The sequence below is a fragment of the Notechis scutatus genome, chromosome 1 (assembly GCF_049901735.1).
Source record: "Notechis scutatus isolate UNSWTSFEM ecotype Mainland chromosome 1, rNotScu1.2, whole genome shotgun sequence".
NCBI classification, from domain to species: domain Eukaryota; kingdom Metazoa; phylum Chordata; class Lepidosauria; order Squamata; family Elapidae; genus Notechis; species Notechis scutatus.
Genome location: NC_142009.1, coordinates 230,849,059 through 230,862,002, shown reverse-complemented (window position 1 = coordinate 230,862,002; position 12,944 = coordinate 230,849,059). Strand labels below are relative to the sequence as shown.

General features: G+C 38.9%; 1 protein-coding gene and 1 pseudogene across 1 annotated transcript; both read right to left on the bottom strand.

The window, feature by feature from the left end:
- Positions 1-1,148: 1,148 nt before the first annotated feature.
- LOC113421926 (olfactory receptor 9G4-like) lies at positions 1,149-2,099 on the bottom strand. The gene has a single exon (XM_026682583.2). It carries the CDS (start codon positions 2,097-2,099, stop codon positions 1,149-1,151), a length of 951 nt encoding a protein of 316 aa, XP_026538368.2.
- A 9,079-nt stretch (positions 2,100-11,178) lies between these two features.
- LOC113421938 (olfactory receptor 9G4-like) lies at positions 11,179-12,100 on the bottom strand (annotated as a pseudogene).
- Between the last annotated feature and the right edge of the window lie 844 nt (positions 12,101-12,944).

Sequence of the window (12,944 nt, the reverse complement as noted above, 5' to 3'; positions counted from 1 at the left end):
AATCTGCAACAAAAAAAATATGTAGTTCTTTTTGCCCACAATGCTGCATTCACTATATCCAACCATTTTAATCATCTATTGGTCTTTTTGATTAAACAATACAATGTGCATACATTGGTATTCCAATAAAAATATTCTGAAGAAAAAAAAGATAATCGGAACTCATCATTATTTGCTAAATGGTGAAAGATATAAAGTGATTCAAGCTATGATTTAATTTTAATAGGCTGACTCTCTAAACCACTTAGAGAGTGCTGTAAAGTTTGGTTGCCTTCAGTGTCCAATCTTCAAAGTCTCCTTTTATCATGTTTTTTATTAATATACAATACGTTCTCAGAAGAAGACTTCTTCCACTTAAAATTCAAATTTTTCACGTTTTAATAAGGATTTTAATGAGCCTTGCGGTGTACTGCCTCGAGAGGCATCACCTGTGTAATGAGCCTCGCAAAGACCCATTGCTGGCGGAGTTTGGGAGAGAGAAACAAGCCAGGGTCTCTGTTCCTTCTGCTTTCCTTGCGTGTGGCCAAAAGTTTGCAAAAGGCAGGAAGGTGAAATGCCAAGCTTGACCTGTACCCACACCTTGTGTATTAACCCCACTTTCTCAGCCTACTAGTCAAGTGACCCTCTCCTCCTGCTGAGGCTTTAGGAATACTTTGCAAGCAAGTTCACCCACCATTTCACCATGACCATCCCGCTCCTGACTGAGGGCAAAGCTAAAGCAGGAAAAAGTGGCCACTTGCATCCTGCCCTGAGTGGCCGCGAGCGACTGCAGAAGACATCAGGCAGTGGTGTGACAGGTGTCGGGGCATGGGAGGCCTGGCTGCGGCATTCCTAAGAAAAGTGGGTGCAGGGTGTGTGGAGCAGCTCCTCCCCCCACCTCCACCTGAGCTTGATTTTTTAAGCCTGCGCCTCACTCCATCTCGTACAACCAGATGGTGGGCGGGGCCTAATTAGAGCTTATTTTGGGGTGGGACTTATTTTAGGTGCAGGTGTGAAAATCAGCCTAGCGCCTGTTTTCAGGGTAGGTGATATTTTCAGGAAAACACTATTATATGACACGAAGGAAGGAAGGAAGGAAGGAAGGGAGGGAGGGAGGGAGGCTTAAATTTTCTGTAAGACTGTCTGAAGAAATACAGCATTGTAGACATTCATTTGTGTGCTAGAAATCTCCCCCAGACTTTCTTGAAGGCTGCTTTCACATCTTTGTTGCGTAAACTGTAAATTAAAGGGTTGACCAGAGGGTTGATTACTGTATAGAACAACGCATTTGCCTTGTCTAAATTCGGAGTGTGTTGAGAGTGGGGTCTACAGTACATGATAAGAATGGAACCATAGAAGAGGGTGACTGAAACCAAGTGAGCAGAGCAAGTGAAAAAGGCTTTGCGTCTCCCTGCAGCCGAGCGGATGCGCACTATGGCTGCCCCAATACCAATATAGGAGCTCAGAATCACAAGTGTGGTTACTAACATATTACTACCAATAAGAGCAGCCAGAATGAATTCATATACTTGTGTGTCATCACAGGCCATCTTCACAAGTGGCACCACATCACAAAAGTAGTGGTTGATGACATTTTCTCCACAGAAGCGTAGTCGAAAGGTGTTACCAGCATGTGCAATGGCATTTGCAAAACCAGCTACGTAGGAACCTACCACCAGCTGGACACAGAGCTTCTTGGGCATAGCAGTGGCATAAAGAAGTGGATTGCAGATGGCCACAAAGCGGTCATAGGCCATGAAGGCCAGTAAGAAGCATTCACTGAAGCTTAATCCAGCAGAGAAGAAGAACTGGGCTGTGCAACCAGCAAGGGACATGTGGTTGTTCTTGGACACACAGTCAGACAAGATCCGAGGAGTGTAGACTGAGGAGTACCAGATATCCAGAAAGGAAAGGCTGCCCAAAAAGAAGTACATGGGTGTGTGCAAGCAGGAGTCCAGGTAGATCAGGGCCATGAGGCCCAGATTCCCAATCAGTGTTAGCATATAGGAGACTAAGAATAGCACAAAGAAGATTATTCGTAGAAACGGATCTGTTGTAAAACCAACCAAAACAAAATCAGTAATGGATGTCTGATTGCTTTTCACTTCCATTGTTTTCATAAGCATCACCTGTTTGCAGAGGAAAGAGAACCAGGAATAGATAATTAATTCAAAGCCTTTGAATGATGTGTTGAACCCCCAACAACTTTGGTACAATTTTGCCAATGTTGCCCCAAATTCATTTTGCTTCTGCTTTTTTAATGTTCTATAACCATTTGCAGGATGCAGGTCAGAATCATATACACTCTGTGAGCTTTTCCAACGCTTTCTGAATGTAGATCTTAGTGACGTTATTGGCTGTCTGACCATTAGGAGGCTTGGTGATAAGTAGAATTTCGAGGAAGACTAATCTGTGAAATTAGAGCTATGTCCTAGGACAGATAATGTGCAGCCACTTTTCCCTATTTGCCAAGATAACTACATACCCTTGCTCATGTAAACATGAGGAGTCAATCTGGATTTAAAGAAATATTGGATTTTCTAAAAGAACACAGGGAAATGGAAACATACATTCCACGTGGATTCCTCCTCCTAAGGGGATATAAAAAAAGGTTGAGCAATGATTTCCCACATTGAAGTTGTGTCTGGATTATTTAAGGGAGAGTAAAGTATAGGAGTTTCCTTGGTTGACCCAAGATATTTCAGCTGATATGGAGATTGATATATGATTAATTGAAGAGGCCCACTCAGGTCTTTGGGGCTACATTGCCATCTGCTGAAATAGCAGTGTTGAGAAGGAACATTTTTCTTCTTCTGGGCATTCATCACCAGCCAAGAGTTGACTTTATAGTCTGTGTGGTGATAAATTAGGTTTCATGTACTACACATAAAATAAATTTCACAGTTTTACCAAGGCTCAAGAAGAGAGAGTCTGGGGACTTCCAGTTTGCAAGGCTTCGGCCGCGCTCGCCGCTGGAGTGCCCCTGATCCAGCTGGATTTGCGGGCTAATAGTTACCCCATAGAGGTGACTGAAGATAGGGGAGATCCAGCAGGGGTCTGGGGGAATCGCAACCCCCCCTCATCAGCTGGCTTAACTCCCTTTTCCAAAAGCGGTGGAGCGGTGGTCAGCAATGGCCGCCACAAAGAAGCTTTCATCCAGACAAGAATGTGCAGGAGGAAGCTGAGAAAGTGAAAGTTTTTGGCTGAACCAGGACAACAAGTAACATCTAAATACCCTGGAAACTTAACCTCATCAAAGATACATTGTTCCCAAAGAAGATCGTAAAAAGCGGTGGTTGAAAGTTAAAAGGGAAAGTTTTGTTTTTTCTCACTCTCCTTCCCTACGGAGATAGCAGATGGAAATAGGAAAAACCCGTTTTGGCAGCAGCAGGTAATTAAATTTGAAAATTAAAGCCAAGGGGACATTAAAGATTTCTGAACATTGGAATTAAAAAGAAAAATTCTTTTCTTGCTATAAGTGGGAAGGGAGAGGTAAAGAATTAATATTAAGACTTTGCTGGAGGAGGCTGCTTGGAGCTTATAAGATCAGAGTTAAACTGTAATAAGACTTCTAAAAGATACATTTTGGAACTTTGCAATTGAACTGTACCCCAGGAAGAGAAAGTATAAAAAGAAGAAAATGCTAAATGAAACAGCTTGTGTCTATCTGGATTGCTTGGTGACTTTGGGACCTTTGGAAATTATTATTTGAAAGACATTTGGGTTGTTTAAAATTTTTTCACAATGGCATTATCTGTTGAAGAACTGAAAATGGGATTTAAAAAGCTAAAAGAAGAGGAAGAAGAAGGGAAGGGCTCTTCTGGATCTGTTTTTCATTTCTTAGAAATGGTGATTTCTACCTACCAGGAATTACAAGAACAAGAAGGTTGGGAGGAAGAAGAAGAAGCCATCTTTAATGAACAAACAATTTTAACTGGGGAAGAAAAGGGAAAGAGGGGAAAGAGAATGGAGAATTTAAGACTTAAAAGAACAACAAAAAAAGGGAAAAATAAGGTGAAAAATCGATACAATGTCGGAAAGCAACAGAAAAGGGGAATACAGAAGAGAGTGGAGATTAAGAGGGTGGAGATCAAGAGACGGAGGGGTAAAAAGGCTAGATCGGAGAAGAAAGGAAGGGAAAAAGGGAAGAGAAGTTACAAAGGTTTGAAACAAGATGTAAAGAAACAGGTTTTTTTCAGAGATAAAGGATAAAAACATAATTAAAAAAGAGATTCTGCAAAAGTACATAAGACTGTATTGTTGTATCTGTATTTGAAATAAAGTTAGAAAATTTGAACATTATATGATTTAATAAAATATTAAAGGGAATGTGTAAAATGCTTAAGATTTAATGATAGAGTTTAATTTGCTATGGATTATTGTTTTAATTATATTATAAACTTATTATTTTCTTATTTTAAAATGTAGTATGTAGCTTTAGAATGTACTAAGCAGAATCAAAATGGAAACTATATATTATTTTAAGTGTTAAATTTAGGGGAAAGATATAAAAGCATCATACTTCAGTCAGTGATTGCAGGAGAAATTTTGTGTTAAAGACAAAAGATAAATAGATAATTGAAACAGAACGGACAAAAGATACAAGTATAATGATTTAAATCGAGATGAAATAAATAAAATAGAATTAAGAGAGTGAAAAGAGGGGAGAAGCCATATAGAAAATATAGAATGGTAAATAAGTTATGAAATGGTATATAAAGTGAGCATAAATTTGATTTATGTCTGTTCAAAAAGATGTAACCCGGGACTAAGCCACTTTCCAAAAAGAAGTTTTATGTTTTCATGTTTTGTGTTTTGTGTTTTGTTTGTGTATGTGTATGTTTGTTTATTAAAAATTAATAAAATTTTATTAAAAAAAACGAAGAGAGAGTGTGTAAATCTGAATGTCTGCTCAGAATTAGACTTATGCTCCTAACAAGACTAAGAAAATCATATGCACGCAGAAAATAAAAATGTTTGCAACTACAAAAAATTACATTTTTGAAAGCTTAAATTATAAAATAATTTAAATCTATGTAACCCAGATATTTTTAATAATCTATTTGCTATGGGCACACATAGGAAAAAAAAGAATAAGAGATTAAAATAATCCAAAATCTACCATCCCAAATTAAAATAAACAAAAGCATTCTGGTAACTTTTATTGGGCTGAGATGGAAAGGTCTTTTGATCACTTGGTAGAAAAAACAGCAAAGCCTGAAAATACTCTTACTGTAATACAAATCAGGTGAGAGGTGGGCTTCATAGTTAGGAGAGCAGGTGTAACACTATTTAAAATCTGGGCTCCAGACAGGATGAGGCCACTGTACTGTAATGGGGGAAGAGTACATGTAGTAGAGCTACATGCTGTTAACACGAATTGCAAGTGAAGAAAGGTCATACATAAATAAATTGAAGTTTTGCACGTGAAATTTTGAACCTGTAGGTATAATTTTTGATATCAACACTTCACAAAGCAGGTTTAGAGGGGACTAGAATAATTCAAATCTAATCTAAATATTTTAAATGTTGCAAAAATAAGTGAATACTATGCACCCAATCAACTGAACATCAGAGGAAACATTTCTTCTAAATTGTCAAAGAAATGTTGCATCCATAGTGTAAATTTTTAAACAGGTATCTTTTTAGAAAATCTGCATCTTGCTAAACTAACTCTCATGGATCATCACGCTAACTCTGAATTCTCACTTTCTTTAATTTACCTGCTGTTAATGTCTTTTCAATCTGGAAAGAATTGGAGCTTCCCCGTACTTTGGTCCCTTCCCCATATGAAAGATGCTAGGTCACTTATGAATTGTTTTACATTCAATACAATTGGCTGGAGAGCAATTCCTCCAAAACAGAATTATTTCAAAATTGAAGAGAGAGAAAGCTTGGGCTGGCTGGAGCTGTAAATCTAAAACACATAGCAGAAACCAAACAGGGAAAGAAAGAGTTAGTGGATTTCAAGAAAGCAGAGTGATATTAGAGGGTGATGATTAATATGTGTAGTAATTACTGTTTCTCTATTGTGCTATTGAAATACAGGTAGTCCTCAACTTAAGACCACAATTGAGCCCAAAATTTATGTTGTTAAGTGAGAAATGTGTTAAGTGAGTTTTGCCCCATTTTACAACTTTTCTTGCCACATTTCTTAAGTAAATCACCACAGTTGTTAAGTTAGTAACACGGTTATTAAGTGCGTCTGGTTTCCCCATTGACTTTGCTTGTCAGAAGGTCATAAAAGGTGTTTGTGTAACCCCAGGACATGGCAACTGTCATAAATGTGAGTCAATTGCCAAGCATCCCAATGAAAATCATATGACCATGGGGATGCTGCAACGGTCATAAGTGTGAAAAACTGTCATAAGTCCCTTTTTTCAGTGCCATTGTAACTTCAAACGATCACTAAGTGAACTGTTGTAAGTTGAGGACTACCTATACACTGTTTTATTCTGTGACACCTACACAGTTCAGTCTTTTACAGCTTCCTTGCTTAATGAATTCACATTCCCTAGTTAGCCTGAGTCACCCCATGCCATCCTGAAAATATTCTGATCTCTAAATTATCTCATATGATGCAACTCTTTATTGAAATACTCTCCAATTTTTAGACCTTTGAAATCGCCCTTCAGAAAATTAGACCAAACATTTTTTGTATCTTCTCTAAAGCCCCTCTGTGAGGAAGATGGATGGGTAAGAAGTTTGATAGACAGACAGACAGACAGACAGACACACACACACACACACATCTTTTTCTCAGCCATCCAACCACTTAGCTTTCCAGAGCACTTGGTTTCACTATTCTGCACTGTTCTTTGACTACAAAATTTCATAAAACTAAGTTTCTACCAACTTAGATTCAGTTGTTTTCTTGGATGTACATCTTCACTGACCTGATTTCACCAGGATAACCAGGTGCCCATCAAGGAGAAATCCAAACAAAATTCTTTTCAGATTTGGGAAAAAGAAAAAAGCAGAAATATTTCCTCCTTTTTAATGAGAATCCCAACTTCACTGCCTGAAGTTAATCACTCCACCCTGACAAAGTCCAGGTAGAGCTCTCCTTAAAAGCTGTCTTTAAAAAGGCATCACTTAAGTACAAGCAACAAACAAAGGGGAGGGGGGGTCAGTGTTGTGTAACCTGTGTGCATTTTTGAAGACCTTTTCTGTATCCAAAAGAGTATATGCACTCCTCTTCCAGGTGTCACTGAGTGACCTCATTTCCAGCCAGTAGAACAGCAGAAAATATCTGCCTCTTTCCTCACGTTTTTCAGCCAAGATTCTTCTTGAGACTGATCTTGACAGGGCATGCCATCTTCTGCTTAAATCCAGATTAGTGTTCTCTTTCCTCAAAGGTGTGAGCAGTTCTCTTTCCACTTAATAGAAATCAGCAGTTTAGGTAATTAAACATTCTAAAGATGTGCTGTAAAAAACTTTCTCTGTCCTTTCTCAGAACTCTACCTGGACTTTGTTTTTCAAATCCTGTTTTAAGGCATGTGTCAGAGGCAGGTTTGACTCCTACCTGTTGTTAGAGAAAGTGTGAAGAAATTGAACCATGCATGATGCATGGATGATGCATGGACTTGCTTCTGGGGTGAATTGGAAGTCAGAAAAGTAATCTGCCTTCCAACATCTTGGAATTAGTTAAGTTCCAGCTGGGGAAATTAAATCTTGATGGGAATCTCCCTAAATTAAACCTGGAGATGCCAAATTTACCTGAATGAAGTGGATGGAGTATGTCTTCCCACTAAGTCAGACTGGAGATCACAATAAATGGGAGACTTGTGTTTTCCTAAATAGAGTGAGCACAATATTCCTTCAAATTAAGTAGCCTCAGTTCCCTGTGGAAGTATTTAAACTGAGTCTTTTCTCTGATGATCTGAAGGTGGAATATTAGTATCAAGCCAAATGTTTTTTCTTAACTTTCCCAAAGGGAATTTCATCTAAGAATGTGGGGAAAGCCACCATTCCCTACCCGAGATCTTCAAGTAAACAATCATCATCCACATTAGAAGTTCAGTCATTTTATGTATGTATTTATCCCACCTTATGTCATTTGTCTCATGGCCCTTTTTGGAAGAAACAGTAGTGTTTACACTTGATAATGGTCAGCCTTTTTATTATTATTATAAAAATGTATTTATTTAAATAGGTTTAGATAAAAACATAAAAAGGAAAAGCAAAGAAAATAACAAAGACAACAATAATAAACTGAAGAGGAAAAAAAACACAGGTTAATAAGAAAGCTGCTAGCTAGAGAGAAAGATTAACCTGATCTGAATGCTGGTTCTAACCTATACAGATTCAAATCCAAACTAACTAAAGTGAATAATTATGGCTTCATCATATTTTGGACATAAACTCCAATTTCTGCATTATAAAACAAAGAAAAGCCTAAAGACCTAAATATTGTGGATTATTTTTTAAAAAATGGTGCCTTACACCTCTTAAAAATATTCTATTTTTGGGAGCTTTTGAAATCAGCCCCCCCCCCTTTTTTTTCAACTTAGGTTTCTAAAATTTAAAGTTTGGCAAATTCTTTGTAGGAAACACACACACACACACACACACACACACACATACACACACACACACACAAACACACAGCTTTGCAAAGTTGAATTTAAAGAAGAATATTCACCCACATAAACATTTTGAAGCAGTTTCTGTATTAGATTTTATTTCCCCACTAGCAAGCTATGGTTTAATTCAACATAATTTAACCAGTAACACAAATGCTCACATACCTCCCCTCCAACCCAAGAGCAAAGAATACTACTCCTTATCCACATGACTAGACATGTCAGGATCATGATTCATGGCATCGGCTGAAGTCTGTCACATGACAGCCTGTAATGACAGCCAATAAGTCTGTCACATGACAGTCAGTAAGGGTAGGGATGATATGTTCAGGCATGGCTGGGCATCAACTGCATGTGATTTCCAGTTGTGAATCAAACTCTGTTTTCTATTGGGGGACATATGGTGATTTAAATGATCGTGAGTTCCTGAACTATCGTCACTGCATGTCTCCTGGAAAGCTTGTTATGGATCAATATTGATGTATTGTGGGTGGTGATTTACCTCCTTCAGGTTGCCCTTCCCATCTTCCTTGGCCATTTTATCTGGCAGGAAAAACAGGTGCATGATTTCCATGGAAGCATCTCAGATCTCCTTGTCATGCCTGCTAGGTGCTTGCCATGTTCATTATTGTATGTTAAGTGGATTCCTTGCAAACCCAGTTCTTGCTCTTTTCAAAGAGCGGGAAATCACTAGTTATAGAAACAGGAATAGGCCTCTCCTCACGAAGCTGTCATGGAAGTGTGTATGCTTATGATACGTGTGTGTGTGTCTCTCACTTGGTCTCTGGGATGGAGGTGCTGCCTGTAGTTTTCTTTCCTTTTCAAGATTCTTCCTGAGGTTTTATTGTTGAAGATCTCAAGAAAGGAGGGAAGTACATTGAAAAGGGAGAAATAGTTATTTTCAGTCATGGCAAAGAGTGCAACACCCTGTTCGGCAATAGACTGAATGACAATTACTCTATCCTGTCACTCTGGTAAATTGAAAGGTGGCCGATCCTTGATCCCAGCTACCTGCCTTCACTTAGGTAGCCCCATTACACCCTTCAATAAAGAATAAAGTTGCTGATTTTCATCTCTCTTCTTAATGGGTGATCCTTGTTGGTAGGGGAGGAAGTGAAGCTGAAGAAATACATCAATTGTTGTTTTTAAATTATCCCATATGAAACCAGTAAAGGCTGTCCAGCCAGATTGCTGAGGCAGGAAAAGATTTGGTTTTGGGGCAATGTGATTAAGGCTGCATACTTCTTAAAATAATCATGAGTGGAGGAATGTTTATATGAATGTGACAATGAAGCAGGGCCCTGAAGGTAATTTCCAAATTGTGAGTAGAGTTTGGGAGACAATTAAGCACACCTTTAATCCATAAGTGTACATCTTCCTCAGAACTCATACTTTCTCTCTTTTTAAAAATAGTAATTTAATTGAAAGTTAAAATTTTCAAACAACATCCCACCAGTTGATTTGTTTCATTTTCTCTTTGTCCCCTCTCATAAATTCCTTCACAAATTTAACACAGGAATAACATCTATATTTTAACTTTAATCACAATGAACAAGCAATTTCTTAAAGTGATTAGAGAAGAGCATAGGTGAACCTGGTGTTCTTTTAAAGGTGCCAAGCATGGTTTGAGTAAGATATTATAGTGTTATCTCCCAGAGCTCTAAACCAGTGATGGCTAACCTTTTCAGCTTGGTGTGTTGAAAATCGGGAAAAAGTGTAGCCTTCCTCGGGTCGTTTGTCACTTCAAGAAATATCAATAATTTGGTTTATGATGGACTGGGCTGGGGTGATCACACAGGGCTGTGAAACTCGTCTTCCTGGTCTCAGGGCTGCAGGTGCAGGATGTGGGGATCGGAAGGCCACCTTACAGGAACCTCATGGATCTCCTTTCCTCCTGTAGCGTTCCTGAGGTAATGAAACTGACAAACCTCAGTTTATGGCAGTTAAAACTGGTTCTCTGCTGCAAAGATCTTGTGGCAGCGGTGACACCACGCCTCCACGCAACAAGCAAGAAGCAGGGATTGGAGCAGAGCACAGGCAGCCTCTAAATGTGCAGGTTTTCCCCACACCAACAGGCGTGTCAGTCAAAGTGCCTCGGCGTGTCACAAGTGACACGTGTGTCATAGGTTAGCCATCACTGCTCTAAACCTTCCAGAGTGCTGGATCCTTGTGAAGAAAAACTTTATTCAGTAGAGCATTTGTGGGTGATCTGAAGTCTTTTCCTTGTCAAGAGAGAATTTACAAAAATCCAGTCTATTCATCAGTTCTTCATTCTGCCACAAAAGAGCTGTCTTCAGTTTGTTAATTCTTAGCTTGAAGTCAAACTTTTTCTCCAGCTTCTCATTGTCCAATGATTTTATTATGATCATGCTGAGTTGTAAAGTAGGATGAGGAATGGGAAGATGTGTATATTTGGAAACAGTTGCTCACAATGAGAAGTAAGTGTGGAAATTTTTGAGGACTGAAGATAGTTAATTCTTGCAGTAATTTCTTGGGTCTTCACCATCTTTTATGAAGGAGGGAAGGAAGGAAGGAAAGAAGAAAAGCTGACAGTATAGATGGGGGGCTTAATTTGTCTGTAATCCAGTCTGGAGAAATATAATATAAATAACATTCATTTGGGTGCTGTGAATCTCCCCCAGACTTTCTTGAAGGCTGCTTTCACATCTTTGTTGCGTAAGCTATAAATTAAAGGGTTGACCAGAGGGTTGATTACCGTATAGAACAACGCATTTGCCTTGTCTGAATTTGGAGTGTGTTGAGAGTGGGGTCTACAGTACATAATAAGAATGGAACCATAGAAGAGGGTGACTGAAACCAAGTGAGCAGAGCAAGTGAAGAAGGCTTTGTGTCTCCCTGCAGCCGAGTGGATGCGCACTATGGCTGCCCCAATACCAATATAGGAGCTCAGAATCACAACTGTGGTTGCTAACATATTACTAAGGGCAGCCAGAATAAATTCATATATTTGTGTGTCATCACAGGCCATCTTCACAAGTGGCACCACATCACAAAAGTAGTGGTTGATGACATTTTCTCCACAGAAGCGTAGTCGAAAGGTGTTACCAGCATGTGCAATGGCATTCGCAAAACCAGCAACATAGGAAGCTATCACCAGCTGGACACAGAGCTTCTTGGGCATGGCAATGGCATAAAGAAGTGGATTGCAGATGGCCACAAAGCGGTCATAGGCCATGAAGGCCAGTAAGAAGCATTCACTGAAGCTTAATCCAGCAGAGAAGAAGAACTGGGCTGTGCAACCAGCAAGGGACATGTGGTTGTTCTTGGACACACAGTCAGACAAGATTCGAGGAGTGTAGACTGAGGAGTACCAGATATCCAGAAAGGAAAGGCTGCCCACAAAGAAATACATGGGTGTGTGCAAGCAGGAGTCTAGGTAGATCAGGGTCATAAGGCCCAGATGTGTGGGCGATCAAGAACAGCACAAAGAAGATTATTTGTAGAAATGGGTCTGTTGTAAACCCAACCAAGACAAAATCAGTAACCAATGTTCAATTGCTTTCCACGTCTGTCATTTTTATAAGCACAACCTGTTTAGAAAGGAAAGTGAAGTTAGAATTCTGCATTTCATAGAGAATTAATTCCAATTTTATGAAAGATTTGTTGAACTCCCAAGACCTTTGGTACAATTTTGTCAATGTTGCTCCAAACTAATTTTGCTTCTACTTTTCTATGTACATTTATAGGAAGCTATTTAAAATTAGTTATATTTTGTGTTGTCAATGATATCCCAAACTGATTTTGCCAGATATTTCTAAATATAGCTCTCAGCATATGGAAGTATTTGACTGATATTATTGGCTGTCAAACCTGTAAGACAGTTGGGGAATGAAAAAAATTTGGAGGCAGACAATGAGGAAGACTAATCTGGGAAGTTGGAGACATCACCTAGGACAGGTTATATTTAACTACTCCTACGTATTTCCCCAGATAATTACATAGACACCTCTTTTTGTTATGGGGTCACATAGAAAAAAAGAAAGAAAAGAACGAGAGATTAAAGTGATCCTATATCTAGCATCCCAAATTAAATGAATAAAATTATTGTACCTTTTATCAGATTAAAATGGAGAAGGTGAAGTCCACATGAAGGTGCAGACTTCATGTTTGGGGGAGAAGATGTAACACCATTTAAACCCTGGGTTCCAGACAAGATGAGGCCACTGTGTTGTAATGGTGGAAGTGTACATTTAACAGGGCCATCTACTGCTAACATGAAATGCAAGTGAACAAAAAAGGTCATGTATAAATACCTGAGAATCCGAAGGCCCGGTTTTGCACCTGTTGATTTTACAATAATGCATGGATTTTCAGTCTGTAAAAACCAAAGGGAAAACTGAGGCATAATATTTGATATCA